The 16,602-nt window shown below is 43.3% G+C and overlaps 1 protein-coding gene across 2 annotated transcripts in view; it reads left to right on the plus strand.

The window, feature by feature from the left end:
- The window catches only part of LOC145350865 (uncharacterized), a 191,342-nt gene that overhangs the window by 43,849 nt on the left and 130,891 nt on the right, over positions 1 to 16,602 (plus strand). For both annotated transcript variants that reach the window (XR_013888255.1, XM_080200252.1), the window contains exon 3: positions 6,605 to 6,729. Coding sequence is in view for 1 of the 2 variants with exons in the window: in XM_080200252.1 (XP_080056378.1) it covers positions 6,624 to 6,729 (106 nt within the window). In the remaining variant the exon portion in view is untranslated. The remainder of the gene's footprint in view (positions 1 to 6,604; positions 6,730 to 16,602) is intronic.

The raw sequence follows: 16,602 nt of genomic DNA on the forward strand, positions 1-16,602 counted from the left end.
AACTCTAACAAGTACAAGCCTAGTTTATTCAGCCTCTCCTCATAGCTCAATCCCCTCAACTCCGGTATCAGCCTAGTAAACCTCCTCTGCACTCCCTCCAAGGCCAAAATATCCTTGCGTAAGTACGGCGCCCAAAACTGCACACAGTACTCCAGCTGCGGCCTCACCAATGCACTATACAGCCGCAGCAAGACCTCCCTACTTTTATATTCAATCCCCCTCGCTATGAAAGCCAGCATCCCATTCGCCTTCCTGACCACCTGCTGCACCTGCAAGCTGGGTTTTTGCGACTCATGCACAAGGACCCCGAGGTCCCTCTGCACCGTCGCCTGCTGCAGTTTTTCGCCACGTAAGTAATAATCCTTCCTACCATTCTTCCTACCAAAGTGGACCACCTCGCACTTGCCAACATTAAATTCCATCTGCCATTTCCTGGCCCATTCGCCCAGCCTATCTAGATCCTTCTGTAGAGTCTCCACACCCTCTGCACAATTTGCCGTTCCACCAGTCTTGGTGTCATCAGCAAATTTCAACACCATACACTCGGTTCCCTCCTCCAGATCATCTATATAAATGGTAAGGCCCCAGCACCGACCCCTGGGGCACTCCACTAGTCACCAACCGCCAATCCGAATAGCACCCATTGACCCCCACTCTCTACCTCCTATTTGACAACCAATCCTCTATCCACGCTAACACCCTACCCCCAACTCCATGTCCCCTGACCTTCTGCAGTAACCTCTTATGAGGTACCTTGTCAAATGCCTTCTGAAAATCAAGACCACATCCTCCGGTTCTCCTCTATCCACCGCCCTAGACACATCCTCATAGAACTCCAGTAAATTTGTCAGACACGACTTCCCCTTAACGAAACCGTGCTGCGTCTGCTCTATCAAGCAATTCCCCTCAAGATGCCTCGCTATTTCCTCCTTGATGACGGATTCTAACATTTTACCTACAACAGACGTTAAACTAACCGGCCTATAATTCCCCGCCTTTTGCCTGGCACCCTTCTTAAACAACGGCGTAACATTAGCCGTTTTCCAATCTTCCGGCACTTCCCTGGAATCCAGCGACGTCTGGAAAATAACCACCAAGGCATCCACTATCACCTCCGCCATTTCTTTCAGAACCCTCGGATGCATGCCATCCAGTCCTGGGGACTTGTCCACAATCAGCCCCTCCAGTCTGTCGAGCACCGCCTCTCTACTAACAGTAATGTCATTGAGACCCTCCAGTCCTACCACCTTTCCATCGCTAACACCCGGCAAATTATTCACGTCCTCCTCCGTGAAGACCGAAATGATACGTTCTTATGCTGATGCTCGTATACAGATGTCAAAACATTTGCTACCACAAACTGATCTACAGAGGAAGCCATCAGTTATTTATTGCAGTCAGAGTGGGAGACAGGATTCAGGATAGCAAAGTCTGTCAGTGTCTAGTAACATTACAGCTCCTTGATCTTGGTCCTGTCCGGCAAATACAGAAGATCTCTCACATATCACAACTTTATGTCCACAATTATAACAAACTGAATTATCACATTGTTTATTTACACCGGAGTTGGAATGCCTGAGCTTGCGGCTGAGGGCGGCGTGTCCCTCAAGGGGACCAAGGTCACCAAGAAGCAGAGCAAAGCTTGCAAGCAGAGCTACTCCACTTACGTGTACTGGGTGCTGACTCAGGTCCACCCCTCCACCCGCATCTCGTCTAAGGTCATGAGCGCCATAAACTCTTTCATGATCAACATCTTTGAGCGCATCACGTCTGAGGCATCGCACCTCATCCACTACAAAAAGTGGCATACCATCTCGGCACAGGAGATCCAGAGCGCAGTCCACCTCGTGCTACCGGGCAAGCTAGCCAAACACATCGTCTCCGAGGGCAGCAAGGCGGTCACCAAGTACGCCAACTCTGCCTAAGTCAACTTCACAAAGATTAAAGACCACATGGAAGGGAGCCAGGAACAAATAGGAACCCTCATATCTATGATCTGGCAGGGTTCTCGCAAGTGTTGGCCATTGCAAATCGCACTCACCTGTGCGCAATCCAAGTGTTTTGCTGATCATAACTGGAAAAGGCTGATGAGCCTGGAAGCTCCTGGAACTGGTGGAAATGTGATGTGACTCCCAAAGGGTTTCAGGGGCTTTAAATGCTTTGCTCACAATGTGGATTGAATTCAATGTTTAACAGCACTTGGGGAGGAACAGCAAAAGCAAGAAAAGGAAGCCAATAATGTCGGGGGTTTTACACAATTCCTTCAGATCCTATTGCTGTGCAACATAAACCAAATACAACTGCAAAAGAATGACATCCCGAGGACCTCAAAGTGCTTAACAACCAGTTAAGTTCTTTTGAAGTATAGTCATGGTTGTAATATAGAAATCATGGCAGCCAACACTTCAGCAAAGAACAATAAAATAGTGACCAGCTGGAGTTGCCCTTTTTATGTTAGTTGAAAGATAATTCATGGCCACAATATCAGAAGAACTCCCTGCTCCTCTTCAAGTGGGTACATGGAATTATTTTGTGCCTTTTGAGATGGGGCTTCAGTTTAACATCTCATCCAAAAGCCTCCTTCAGTGCAGACCTCCTTCACTACTGCACTGATCTGTCATTCAAGTCTTTGATGTAGGGCTTGAACTGACAACTTTCTAACACAGAAATGGAAGTATCCAGTGAGCCAAAGCTAGCACTAGTTGTAAAGAAATTTGGCAGTGCTACATGGATGTTAGATTTTGATCAGAATCTTGAGGAAGATTTCTAGACGAAGTATTTGGTCATGGGATTAAACGCATGTAATCCAAGCATACCTGGCATTGAACAAATAGGCCAATCATGTATTGGTGCACATAAGTGTACAGACTCAGATTTAAGGGTGTGGATGGCTTCAGTTAAACTAATGAAATATTGGATTTAGAAGGTAGTGAAGGACTTGGAGGAGGCATATAGGTACTGAGGACAAAACCTTTCAGCAGGTCAAAAGCAAAAATGTTGTTATGGTAGCTGGAAGGCTTGAAAACAGGATGAATATGACAAGGATTTCCAGCGGGACTGGGGCTTTCTATGGCACTGCCATTTTAAAGTTCCACACTCCAGTCAATGTTTTCTCTTAAGCTTGCACAGCTGATGCAGCATGGAGGACTCCCATAGCTATATTTAAAGGGATCATCATCTTGTATGTTGCTGGTTCATTTCTTCAAGTTGTTGTTACAATTCATCATGGTGTTTTCAGTAGTAGTTGTTTAAGAGGTCCACAGGGAGTGGTATGACAAGTAATGAAATTCATTTTGGTGATTTGAAGGCATTTGCACAAACCGTTGGTTTGTGTCGAGTGGTAGACCTTGTTCTTGCATTTGACCATAACTGAGAGAATGAGCAAAAGTCATCAAGATCAGGACAGCATGCTTTAAGAGGGAGGAGGAAGAGAGAGGCCACTTTCTGTTTGGGCTGTTTATAGAACGTTAATTGATGTTTGATACCGGTAACCTCAAACTCAATTCTTCAACCCACCAACAGTTTTGCAGTGCTCACTTTAAGAACGAGAGGTGATATTGATGAAACCACTGTTTCTTGCCAACACAAGATGCCGGCAATAAATGTCTACACGTGCACGTTGTTCCCAATGATGTCACTTAGCTGCATCCAGCCTGCCAGTATCACTCTGCGCATGCTTCTGTTACATCAGTACATCCTCGCATGATGATCCCATCGCCGCCTCCTCACCCTTCCACCCTCTTGTTCATGTCCCACCCTTTTACCCCTTCCCTTTATCCCCACCTACTCCTCACTGTCCTTGCCTAATCCTCCTTTCTTTGCCTACCACCTGCCCGGCTCACATTTAGATCAAACTTGCCCAAGGTCCAACTACAACTGGGCCCCATTGCCGAAAACAATTTCCCTCTTTGTAAGTCGCAGGTGCTCTTGCTAATCTGCTTAAATTAGGAATTAATGGGCTCTGCTTAAAATGCATATTGATATGATGTGAACACCATTTTTGGTCTTGGCCGATGCCTATTCTGTTGCTCGCGAAACATATAACAGAATAAATTCTGAGGAGGCTTGACAGAATAGGTGCTTGCTGAGAAGATGTTTCCCTTCTTGGAGATCTAGAACTAGGGAACAAGGTTTAAAAATAAGGGTTCTCTCAATTACAAACGTGGAGGAATATTTTCTCAGAGTCATTAGTCTTTGGAATTTTTTCCCACAGAGAGCAGTCATTGCATATGTTCAAGGCTAAATTGGATGGATATTTGTTGTACAAGGATATCAGGGGTTAAAGAACAACACAGCACGGGAAACAGGCCCTTCGACCCAACGAGCCCGCGCCGCCATTTCAACATTGTGAGTCCCCTCTTTCACCCATGACCCTTGTCTGTGCTTATGGCACTCCACATTGAAAACCAGATTGAGGGGAGACTAATTTAGGGACAATTCGTTACACCAATCAGCCCAAGAGCACATCTTTGGGGTGTGGGAGGAAACCGGAGCACCCGGAGAAAACCCACGCAAGCACGGGGAGAATGCGCAAACTCCCATAGACACTGGCCCAAATCCTTGTATCTGCACAGCAAACAGTGATGGGCAACACGACAGCTCAGTGACTATCAGCTGGTCCAATTTAAGTGTACACTAACGACGTGAAGCACGAGGCTACTCTCGAAACATCCAAGAGCAGCCCTCGCACAACCCACTGCGTGTATGCCCCTTGTTAGACAACAGGGCAGACTGAAGCGCTTGTGGATTAAAAGAGAAAAACATCAATAACATGCACATCTTATGCAAACATTCAAGGGAATCCCCAGAAACTCAAAAGTAAAACAAGTGAGCCAGAAAATATGTTGGAAGGTCCATAGGAATCAGTTGATTCCCAGGGACGCCCCAAGGCTTTTGATCCTTATTTAAAACTGTCTCCTATATCCCTCCATCTCTATTCCGCTCATGTGCCTATCTAAGTATCCCTTAAACAACTCCAGCGTGCCTGTCTCCACCACCTTACTTGGCGGTGCATTTCCATACCCCCACAACCCTCTGTGTGAAAAACCTCCCTCTAACATCCAAATTATACCTCGCCCCCCTCACCCTAAGCCCATGGCCCCTCGTAATATTTGTTTCTAATCTAGGAAAAAGCTTACCACTGTTTACTCTACGTATACCCTTCATAATCTTATACACCTCTATTAGATCTCCCCTCATTCTCTGCCTTTCTAAGGAAAACAGCCCCAATTTGCCCAATCTTTCCTCATAACCCAGTCCTTCCATACCGGGCAGCATCCTGATAAACCTCCTCTGCACAATTTCCACGGTCTCCACGTCCTTCCAATAGTAAGGCGACCAGAACTGGACGCAGTACTCCAAATGCGGTCTAACCAACGTTCTATACAACTACAATGTTAGACACCAGCTCTTGTACTCTATCCCCCTTCCTATAAAGGCTGGTATACCATAAGCTTTCTTTGCAACCTTCTCCACCTCTACTGCCACCTTCAAAGACTTGTGCACTTGCACCCACAGGTCCCTCTGCGTTTCTATACTCTTAATAGGTCTACCCTTTAACATATAACTCCCCCCTACATTATTTCTTCCAAAATGCATCATGTTGCATTTATCAGGATTAAATTCCATCTGCCATTTATCTGTCCAATATACCAGCCTGTCTATATCCTGCTGTATTGCCTGACACTGCTCCTCACTGTCTGCCAGTCCAGTCCAGGTTGTGAGGGGACATGCAGGAAAATGGAGTTAAGGTCAATCAGCAATAATTTTATTGAATTTAGTTTCTTATGATTTTATTTACTGATGCTGACCATCACAGTGTCCACTTTATTCTAATGCAAAAATGAAATTCAATACAAAATATACATTCCAAGCCAAATGGCTAAATTAAATCATGCCAAATTGCATACAAATGTAAACAAGTCATCCTTGTTCACATCCTTCATACCTGTCTTCTATCTGTCTTTGCCTGTCTTTGTGTTTATATGAAGTGCTGCAGCTTATTTGGTGGAAAGCTGCTGACCATCAGCGGAGGAGATTGCAGATGGTCCTGAACAGCTCTGGGTCTTAGAGGCTAGGCTTCAGGCTGCACATCATGGCATGTGTGGTAGCAGTTTGGGCTGGCTGGCAGGCAAGCAGCAGCCTGCAGTGGCATCACTAATGCCATCATCTTGAGAGAGGTTCATGCACCATGGGACTACTATCACCTTGGGGCACTGGTTTTGCAATCCTGGTAATCTGATGGAGGACTGCTGTGACACCCTGGCAGCCTCGAGTAGTGGGGTTGGTAGCATTCTGAGCCTGCATGCCAGCAACCTGATTTAGCATTACATCAGTCTGAGATTGCATGACAGAATTTAAGCTTCACCATCCAGACTTTTGGTGTAATAGAAGTTGAAATGTGGCCATCAGATGTTGCATATGGCTAGGCCCAGTTGTATTGATTGAGTTGGCTACCCATTCCATACTGGAAAGGATAGACTTCTAGTTCTGAGCTAAGCCCTGTGCCAAATTGGTGCTGGCTCTTCTATGTTCCTTGATATTAAACACAGACTTTCTGGCAGCTTTCTAATGCACCAACCATTTTAATTTTTACATCCATCAGCCATCTTCTGTAGCCTGATATGAAATCAAGTAAAGGTGTGTCTTCATTGATACTATCGTCATGGTCCTCTTCCACTACACGAGCACGGTGCAGTTGTTGGAGATGTGAAAGGAAACCACGCAAAGGTAAGGCTGTGTTGACAGAAAAAGTACAAATTGCTTGATTATAATCACCTACAGCTTTCAAATCACAAGAGACTGTGAAATGAGGGACAGACTGAAATTGACTAAATGGATTAAATACGATGATACTGTCATCTTCAATGATTTGAGCCCCATCATTGTCCACAGTCTTAGGAATGGCCCTTCCCACTATGACCAGCACTGGTTGTTGTGATGGTATGTTGAATTGAGCAATGCTAAGGCTGATGGCCACAGAAAACTCGATAAAGGACAAGTGGGAAAAGGAAGCCAGAGAGATCCAACAATATGCTGACCACCATGGCATAAAAAGCTTTTTTGAACATGTCAGGGCTATCTATGGACCAAAGTCAAATAGACAAAATGCCTTTTGTCAACAGGATGATGTTTCCTTTCTTAAGGATAACAATGCCATCCATCAATGAGAGAAAACATTTTGAACAACTCAACTGTAAATCCACAGTTGCAGCTAATGCTCTTCAGGCTACCCCCCAGTTCCCTGTGATAGAATCCCTGAGTGAACCACCATCGATGGGGAAGCTTCAATAAACAGTCAGAAATGAAAAACAACAATGCCTGCAATCCCAATAGTATTCCAGGTGAGGTCTTTAAAGCTGGCAGACTTTTGCTGATATCAAAACCCATGCAATAATCCTATAGATTGGGAAGGAAAAAAAACTTTCCCCAGACCCTGCCTCTCCCTGCCCACCCCAACTTCAGGAATGTGACAACTAAGTATTTTTAAGAAACAAAATAAATCATGTGGAAACTATCAAGATATTTCCCTCTTACCCATAGTAGAAAAAGTCTTGGCATGCATTTTCCAGAATTATCTCCTTTGGCTAAGGAAATCCTTCCAGAGGCGTGTGGCATTTGACTTTCCAGTGATAGCTCCAACATGGTCTCTGCTAGACACATCTGTGAAAATGTCAAGAGTAACAATGGGAACTCTTCATCGCTTTGTGATGAGCCGACTGCAGCTGTCTTGAATGGGAGATCTGAAGTGAATATCTTCTAAATCTGGAATGGGGTTAAGGAAGACTGTGTGATAGTCCTCACACTATTTATGATCTTCCTGATGGTGGTTCTTTATCCCATTAAAGATCAGCTGCCCTCTGATGTCAGTATTAAATTCTATCTTGATGGAAATTTGTGCCAAAACTAAACTGATCCCCATGGATGTACATGATCTTGTTTATGGATTACTGCAGTATTGATGCTGCCTTCTCTGTACCAGATTTGCAGAGATGATGGGATCACATGATGGTGTTGCCCTTCTTAAGGATAATAATGCCATTCAACATTAGAAACAACATTTTGAACAACTCCTTACCCAGTAGCCTCGTCAGCCTGAGAGGCAGTTACAAGGGAGGTCAGCTTGTTGGAGACTTGCCTGAGATGTGGCATGCAATGCAGGAAGAGGGTGAATGATCTCTTGCACTCTGCTGGCTAAGTGAGCCTTCAACTCACTTTAATCTCACATTCTCATAATAGCATCATGCACCCAAAGAGTAACATTGCTTGGGGATCTCACACAATTCTAATGGGTGAACATCAGCACTGACAAATTGTCTCACAGACACTTTAAATTCACCAGCATTTAGAGTCATAGAGGCTTACAGCAGGGAAAAGACTCTTTGGCTCAACTCTATGCCACCCAGATTTTACCATTAGGCTGGTCCCAATTGCCCACGTTTGGCCCATGTCTCTTCATACCAATTTTACCTATGTAACTATCTGAGTGCTTTTTAAAAGACACAATTGTATCCACCTCTACTATGATCCCTGGCAACTCATTCCAGACACTCACCATCTTTTGTATAAAAAATTGCCCTTCCAGACCCTTTTGTATTTCTCCCCTCTCACCTTAAACTTATGCCCTCTAGTTTAAGACTCTCCTACCTCCCCTACCTTTCATCTGTCATGCTGCACAAACTCCATCCTCAGATCTTACTTCAGTATTTCAAGATGATGGTGCTGTATTTTTATTTTCGTATCAGCTTTGACTCTACCCCTACAATTGTGGGCGTCTCCAATCTTCCTGGAACCGCATGATGTGCAACAAGACCTCCCTCTGGTTATTTTTTGGCCTCAGCCCTGGATCCCATTGTCATTATGATGGACAGTTGAGTGCTCCCCTGAATACATTACTGCTGATGTTCCCACGCTCCATGTGGACCTCACCTCTGCCTTTCAATGATTCCTTCATAACTGATTACAACACTGTGTCCTTGCCCCTCTCTTCCCCATCCCATGACTCTCTCTGTTAGATGTCCCTTTCCCCTCTCCCACCTCCATGAGTCTCTATGCAAACCATTGTGCATGTGCCACACTAACAACACCCCACCCCAGAGTCTGTGTGCATCCCATCGATCCTATTCCCGTCCACTATTTCTGTGTTTACATTTTCCATGTCAGGGTCCAGCTTTATCAGCCATTCGTCTGCCCTCTGGCTACCATTGCTCCCTTCCCTGCCCCCATCCATCGCCTGTCACCCCACCAAATCCCAGTGTCCACCATGTATCTGTCATTCCCCCCCCACCCTCCCAACTTTTCTAGCACCGTCACACTTCATTATCCCCCATGTCTCTGGCAATATCCCTGCCTGGGACCACAGCACAACACACCAAGTATTGTCTTCCTGGAGCATGGAGACACCCACCACAAGCAGACCAACCCTGTGCTCTCACCACTGTGGTGTCATACTGGGATTGCTGCAGAATAAGAGCAGCACTGTGGCAGATAGACTCTGACTTACACAGAGTCACAAGTGAAGTGAGGACAGACAGCTGCATGCCTCTTGTATCTGATTATATTTTAGACCAGTCTAATTTCCCGTTAGAGTGGCATATAAATGGGAAGGGGAACGTAATTCCAGTGAGGAGAATTTTGAATGAGTATTCATGGCATGACAAGCGTGCAAATGGAATTCCTCACGAGTTAGTTAGAAACCTGATTTGCTATCAATCCAGCATGAAAATGGTGAAGGGAAGCTTCTGAATTGATATGCCACTGGCGGGATTCTGACTTTTTGCCTCTCCGAGTTTTCCACTCCAAAAATTCCACCCTCTTTATCTCTCTCCAGAGATGCTGCCAGGCATGCTGAATACTTCCAGCACTTGTCGCTTTTCTTACATTATTTGTTTTGTTTTTATTTTTTTGTCACCTTGATCTGAACAGCTTCCAAGACATCTGATATTTTGAGAAAATGTTTATATTGTTGACTTCCTTATTGGAATAAAGCCAGATGCAACTTGGTAAATTCTGCAGAAATTGATCTCTGCTCTGGCAAGGAACAGGCCCATCTTTTCTTGACTCTAAAACTGGCTAACTCAGATAACATCCCAGGCAAATCACTAGAGTAAGAGTGAAGGTCAGACTCGCATGAATAAAAATCTCATCAAACATCTGCATAACCTTGTCATTTTGAATAGCATGAGGCCACCCGCTCAGTGCATTAACGGACACGTAAAGATGCTCAGTAAGGAATCCTACATTGATTTTAATATTCATGAACTGAGTTGTACTATAGGGAACAAACATACACAACTACTAAATAAGAAATTTGGGTTTTTGCTTCATTGAAAAAATGCCACTCAAGAATTTGATTTGTACTTGCCAGGATATTGAACATTAACAACCGACTGCTATGCAGATTAATATTAATACAATTAATACTTAGTGACCTGAAGAACTATTTCACGAGGTAAATTCTATCTTGAAGAATCAACAACATGATGTTGCCCCCTATTACCATTTGCATAATGTGGATCACTGGAATGTATTTTCAATGTTGATAAACTCCTAATCTTAATTGTGTTTTTGTGAGGGGATTTCAAGCAGATGCTAAAGCCTCAGTTTTCCATTGCAGCAAATTGGGCAGTGCTTATACATGGGGATCATTGGGCTAGCCAAATGTTCTGAGGTTTACCCCTTTCACTAGAAGAGGGTGACTGAATCAGATTCACTGCTAACATCTAAATACAATTGGATGTGGACTTGAAAAACACAAAAAATGTTGGGTATTGGAAAAGAGGAGTGAAATGGGACGAATTGAATAGCTTTTTCAAACAGCCAGCACAGGTATAATGGACTGAGTGACCCCCTGTGCAGTAAGATCCAATGATTCAATGAACAAGCTTGTTCCATCAAGAAAATGGGCAGAAGGATTCAAGCTGACTAGCTGCTTGGCTTCAAGTCAAAGATCTGGCTAAGCCAGCTGCTCTAAACAGGATGATATTCAACAGAGGAAGGATCACACAGAGAGGAGACTATGTCAGAGACAGACGTAGACAGAGTATGTAGTTGGGTTCAGGTGAAAATTCAATACAAAGGGGGAAAGAGGTGCTTTCTAAATTCTTTTCAACCTCCAGCAGTTGATGAACTTCTTTCCTTGCCTCCAAGCTAGGTGATAGCAACTTTCTATAGCATTATTTGTGTAAATTATTAACTATTTGACTCATTAAATGGATATAGTTAGATGAAAATGGCAGGGCTGATGTGACTACAGCAGATGGGAATCTGTGGAATGCACTAGTATCCTGGATATAGGGGTGGCAGAGTGGTTAGCATTGCTGCCTCACAGCACCAGCGACCTGGGTTCAATTCCTGGCTTGGGTCACTGTCTGTGTGGAGTTTGCATGTTCTCCCCGTGTCTGTGTGGGTTTCATCCTACAGTCCAAAGATGTACGGGTTAGGTGAATTGGCATGCTAAGTTCTCCCTCTGTGTACCCAAACAGGCCAGTAGGGGATTTCCACAGTAACTTCATTGCAATGTGAATGTTAACCTATTTGTGACTAATTTTTTTTTAGAAAATGTATCAGCGGAAAGAGTTTGCAAGGATAGGCAACTTTAGCGCAGAGTTGCTGAATTGCTGAACTGGATTCTGAAAGTCTGATATATGGGGCGTCAAGGAGGGGGAGAGTTACCTGAAAATTTTGTTCCATGAGGCAATCACACCTCTTAGGTTAGGCAGAACTTTAGAGTTGGTCACTGGCCAGGAACAGAAGAGTGTCTCTGTGAATCAGGCAGGTATATGAGATGTCAGCACATACTGATAGAGGAGCCTCAGCCCCTGACTTTGTCCAACAGGTATGAGATGCTTGCTATCTTTGTGGCTGAGAAGGATTGCAAGGTGGATGTGCAGACTGGCCATGGCACCATGGTGAAGGCTGCAATTGAAGGGTATAAGATGAAGGCATGTAAAATTGCTGGCTCCAATGCACCCTTCCCTGATGAGCTCAATGCATCCTATGCCCATTTTGAGCAAGAGATCAGTGAGAGCATGCCCTCCACCCTGAATGAACCTGTATCTGGAGTCACCGTTGCGCATATCAGGGCAGATTTCTCAAAGGTCGACCCACAATTTCCTTTGTTTTGTTGACATTGAGGGAGAGATTATTGTCGCCGCACCAGTTCACCAGATTCTCTCTCTCATTCCCGTATTCTGTCTTGTCATTGTTTGAGATCCGACCCACTACGGTGGTGTCATTAGCAAACTTGAAAATCAAATTGGCAGGGAATTTGGCCATAGGTGAGTAAGTAGTATAGTAGGGGGCTGAGACCACATCCGTGTGGGACACCAGTGTTTTTAGGTGTCCAAATCACCAACTGTCCTGGGCACACACCATGCTGACAATGTAGTTAAGAAAGCCCACCAATACCTCTCTTCTCAGAAGATTAAGGAAATTTGACATGTCAGCTGTGACTGTCACCAACCTTCTTTCTGGTTGTATCACAGCTTGGTGTGGCTCCTGCTCTGCTCAAGACCACAAAAAACTGCAAAAGGTCGTGAAACCAGCCTCCTATCCATTGACTCTGTCCACACCTCCTGCTACCACGGCAAAGCAGCCAGCATAATTGAGGACCCCACACACCTTGGACATTCTCTATTCCACCTTCTTCCATGGGGAAAAAAGTACAAAAGTCTGAGTTCACGTACCAACCCACTCAAGAACAGCTTCTTCCCTGCTGCCATCAGATTTTTGAATGGACCTATCTTGCACTCAGTTGCTCTTTCTCTACACCCTAGCTATGACTGTAACACTATATCCTGCGCTCTCTCATTTACTTCTCTATGAACGGTATGCTTTGACTATATAACGTGCAAAAAAAATACTTTTTCACTGTATGCTAATACATGTGACAATAATAAATCAAATCAAACCAATTCAAGTGGGTGGAGAGAAAAGGAATGTAATAATGAAAGGACATTGTATACTCAGGAGGATAAATATGATTCTTCTAATATATTTTCACAGACTTCATTCATAAACACAGTGTTTATTAATAAGAAAACAGCAGCTTTATGGCTACACCTTGTTCCCTGCATGTCTTTTGCCTGAAAGGATGCTGCTGGGTTATTATCCACTCTTGAGTCCCCATTGGGCCCCCAAGCCAGGTGACTCTTACTCTGCTGTGTTGCCCTTAAAGGGACAATTACCACAAATAACAACAGTTCTGTCCAGCTGAAACCAGCACTATTATGTTGCCTGCCCAGTGCCAGAATTAAGGACACATACTTGCAGCTAGAGAGAAACATGGAGTTGATGGGGGAGAATCCAGTTGTAATGGTTCACGTGGGAACAAATGGCAAAGGTAGAATCAGGAATTATTGCAGAATCATAGAATTCTTAAAGTGTAGAAGGAGGCTATACAGCCAATAGAGTCTGCACTGATCTTCCAACAGAGCATCTTACCCAGACCTACCCCCACCCTAACCCTGTAACTCTACATATTTAGCACACTAATTCAACCTAATTTGCATATCTTTGGACTGTGGGAGGACACTGGAGCACCCAGAAGAAATCCACTCAGGTGGGGAGAACAAGCAAACTCCTCACAAATGGTCACACAAGGCTGAAATTGAACCCTGGTCCCTGGCACTGTGAGGCTGTAGTGCTAACCACTAAGCCACTGTTGTTATGTGGGGGGAAAAAAGAGCAGTAAAGGCCCAAACTAAAGTGCAGAACATCACAGGTAGTCATTTCTGGTTTGTTAACCTGAGCCACATGCCAATTGGCATAGGGTCAAGCAGATTAGAATTACACGTGTAGCTGAAAGGTTGGTTTAAGAAAAAGAGAGTTTTGATTCATGGCACACTGGCATCAGTACATGGGGAAGAGTGAGCTATTCTTTGGAATGGGCTTATCTTGAACTGGGCTGAGACTAGTATCCTGGCCAATCATATAACTAGGCTTTTGGACAAGGTTTTAAAATAACAGATTGTAGGGGAGGGTTCGGGTGAAGGGAGAGTTAGGAATCCAAAAGGAAAGGTTTAGACATCAGAACAGTATAGCAATGTGGCTAAAGATGAACAGAGATGAACAGCAAGGGACAGCAGCAGTTTTAACAAAAAAATTGTACATCAGCAAATGAGAACATTGCAGGAAACATAAATAAAAAATTGAAAATAAAGGTTCTTTATCCAAATGCACAAAGCATTTTCAATACGATAGATGATCTAGCAACACAAATAGAGATAAATTATTTGAATTTAATGCCATTACGGAGACATTGATAAAAGGTGATCGAGAATCGAAAATAAATGTTCCAGGGTACATAATACTTTGGAAAGCCAGATAGAATGGCCTGATAGTAAAAAATTACATAAGGATATTAGTGAAAAGTGATCTGACCTCAGAAATCATGAAGGCAGTCAAATCAACATAGGTGGAAATTAGGAATAGCAAGAGTTGGAAAACGTTGGTGGGAGTAGTTTATAGGGTCCCAAACAGCAGTTATACTGTTGGACAGAGAATTAAACAAGATGCTATTGGAGTTTGTAACAAAGGAATGTAATGATTGTGGAACCAACTAGGAATAAAGCTATCATAAGTGTCATATTGTGTATTAAAGCAAGGTTAATTAGTAATGTTGCAGTAAAAGATCCACTGGGAAATAGTGATCCTAATGATAATTGATTTCTATGTTAAATTTAAAAGTGACATATATACTCCAATCGCAAACAAGAGTCTTAAACAAAGACAATTACATAGGAGGGGAGAACTGGCTAAGGTCGGTGGGACTGAGGCTTTGTCTCTCAAATGAACACCTATCATCCCATGGCACTATTTCATGATGAACAGGGAATTTTTCCTGTAATCTGACCTATTTATGTCTCAACGAACGTCAGTAAAACCTCCTCTGGTATGAATTGATGAATTCCTGCCCTTGTGGAAAATAACTCTAGATAAAGAGTTCTCAATTATAATGCCGTCTGGAATTTGCACAATGTTCCCTGGGCGCTGAGGAAGTACTGCATTTCGATCTAGTTTTGCATTTATGTAAATGACTGAGACAAAACAATTCCATTCACAGCATTTTCCACATCTGTCTGTGAGGCTGACATATTAGGCAGGATTTTACATCCTCATTTGGGCAAGACTGAAAATTCCAGCCTGAGGTCAACAGAGATTTCTGTTGTTGGACCCTTGCCCGCTCCGATTCCGTGGCAGGCGAGGTGGTACAGTTCCGGCCAGTGCGTAAATAGCTACTGCTATCATCATTATCCTGATAAGAAACTGACTATAGTATAGGCAGATAAGAATGAAGGTATGAGGGTACTCTTTAACATTCATAAATGTTGCATTACTCATATTTAGTGGTGTCACGGAGGGACTATGAATAGGGTGAAAGCTAGAAGTGGGTTTAGAATGTCATACTCAAACTGATTGCAATTGTTTAGTTTCTGTGCCGATTCCCTACATTACCACTTCAGAATGCTGCTAGAACAGTGTGGAAGTCTCAACAAGCCACTACCCCTTTGTACAAATGACTATATCACAAACAGTAATTTCTCCAACATCATAACAAGAATAAGAACTATGGCTGACCTCTGCCAAAGCTAAAGTGCATTCAGCTGTGCATGAAAGAAGAAATTGGCTGCAACATAAAAAGTTCTGTCAATTAATGAGCAGGTACTATGTAGTGTTTTTATGGATGTGAACAAATTTAAAGACAATGCAGTTACATTTCTGCAAATATACATGAAAAATCTTACTAAAGTACATCACAGCAGGGATAAGTCATAGTATATCCCAAAAAGGGCTCAGACGGTGTTTGCCCGTGTGATTGATTGTTCAAATCTTTTATTTTGGACTGGAGTGAAAGAAATTTTGGGAGAGAATTTGCGTAGGGTTTGCTCTATCTCCTGCTATGATTTTGGTGGGAGATCAGCTTTAAGTGATTAATTGTTTCTTTACCGATTTGGAGAAATCCTCACACAATTCCAGGTGAATCTATTTTGTGTGCAATCCGTTGTTCAGGTAGTGCATATGTGGTGCACAGTGACTGTGTTTTGCAAACCAAATAGTTTGCTTTCTTAAAGCCAATTGGCTGGAATTTCTATGGTGATTTCCTGGTTAGAAATTGGCAGACCGCTGGAGAAATAAAGTGGCTAAAACTGATTACTGTCACTTCCTCTGCAGTTCCACTGAAGTTACAATAAAAAATCAGGAGAACCTTTTGTAAATCCCAGGGCAATGTGACAACAATAAATGAAAGCAGAAGGTAGACAACTCATCTTTGAGCAGCACAGATATAATTGAGCTTTTTTTCCCAAACAGTGAAGAGAAAATAAAGTCAGAAAAAGAGAAAGTAGAAACCAAAAGAACAGTATCAAAACCATGTAAAGTTTGGAATAAAGCATGTCTCAGATGGCTGACATAGCTTCTGGTAGGTTTAATCACACTTAGGTATTTACCATGAAACCATGTCTTGGAATGAAGCCAATTCATCATTTACAGATATTATATCATTGGACTTGCTCAATGTTGACAGTTCTGAACATCCATGTTATGCCTCATTCACTTTACTCTTTTAGATGATTATCAAAAGGAAAGACTTTTATTGATGAA

Source organism: Carcharhinus amblyrhynchos, chromosome 12 (genome assembly GCF_965287045.1).
Source record: "Carcharhinus amblyrhynchos chromosome 12, sCarAmb.v2.hapA, whole genome shotgun sequence".
NCBI lineage: Eukaryota > Metazoa > Chordata > Chondrichthyes > Carcharhiniformes > Carcharhinidae > Carcharhinus > Carcharhinus amblyrhynchos.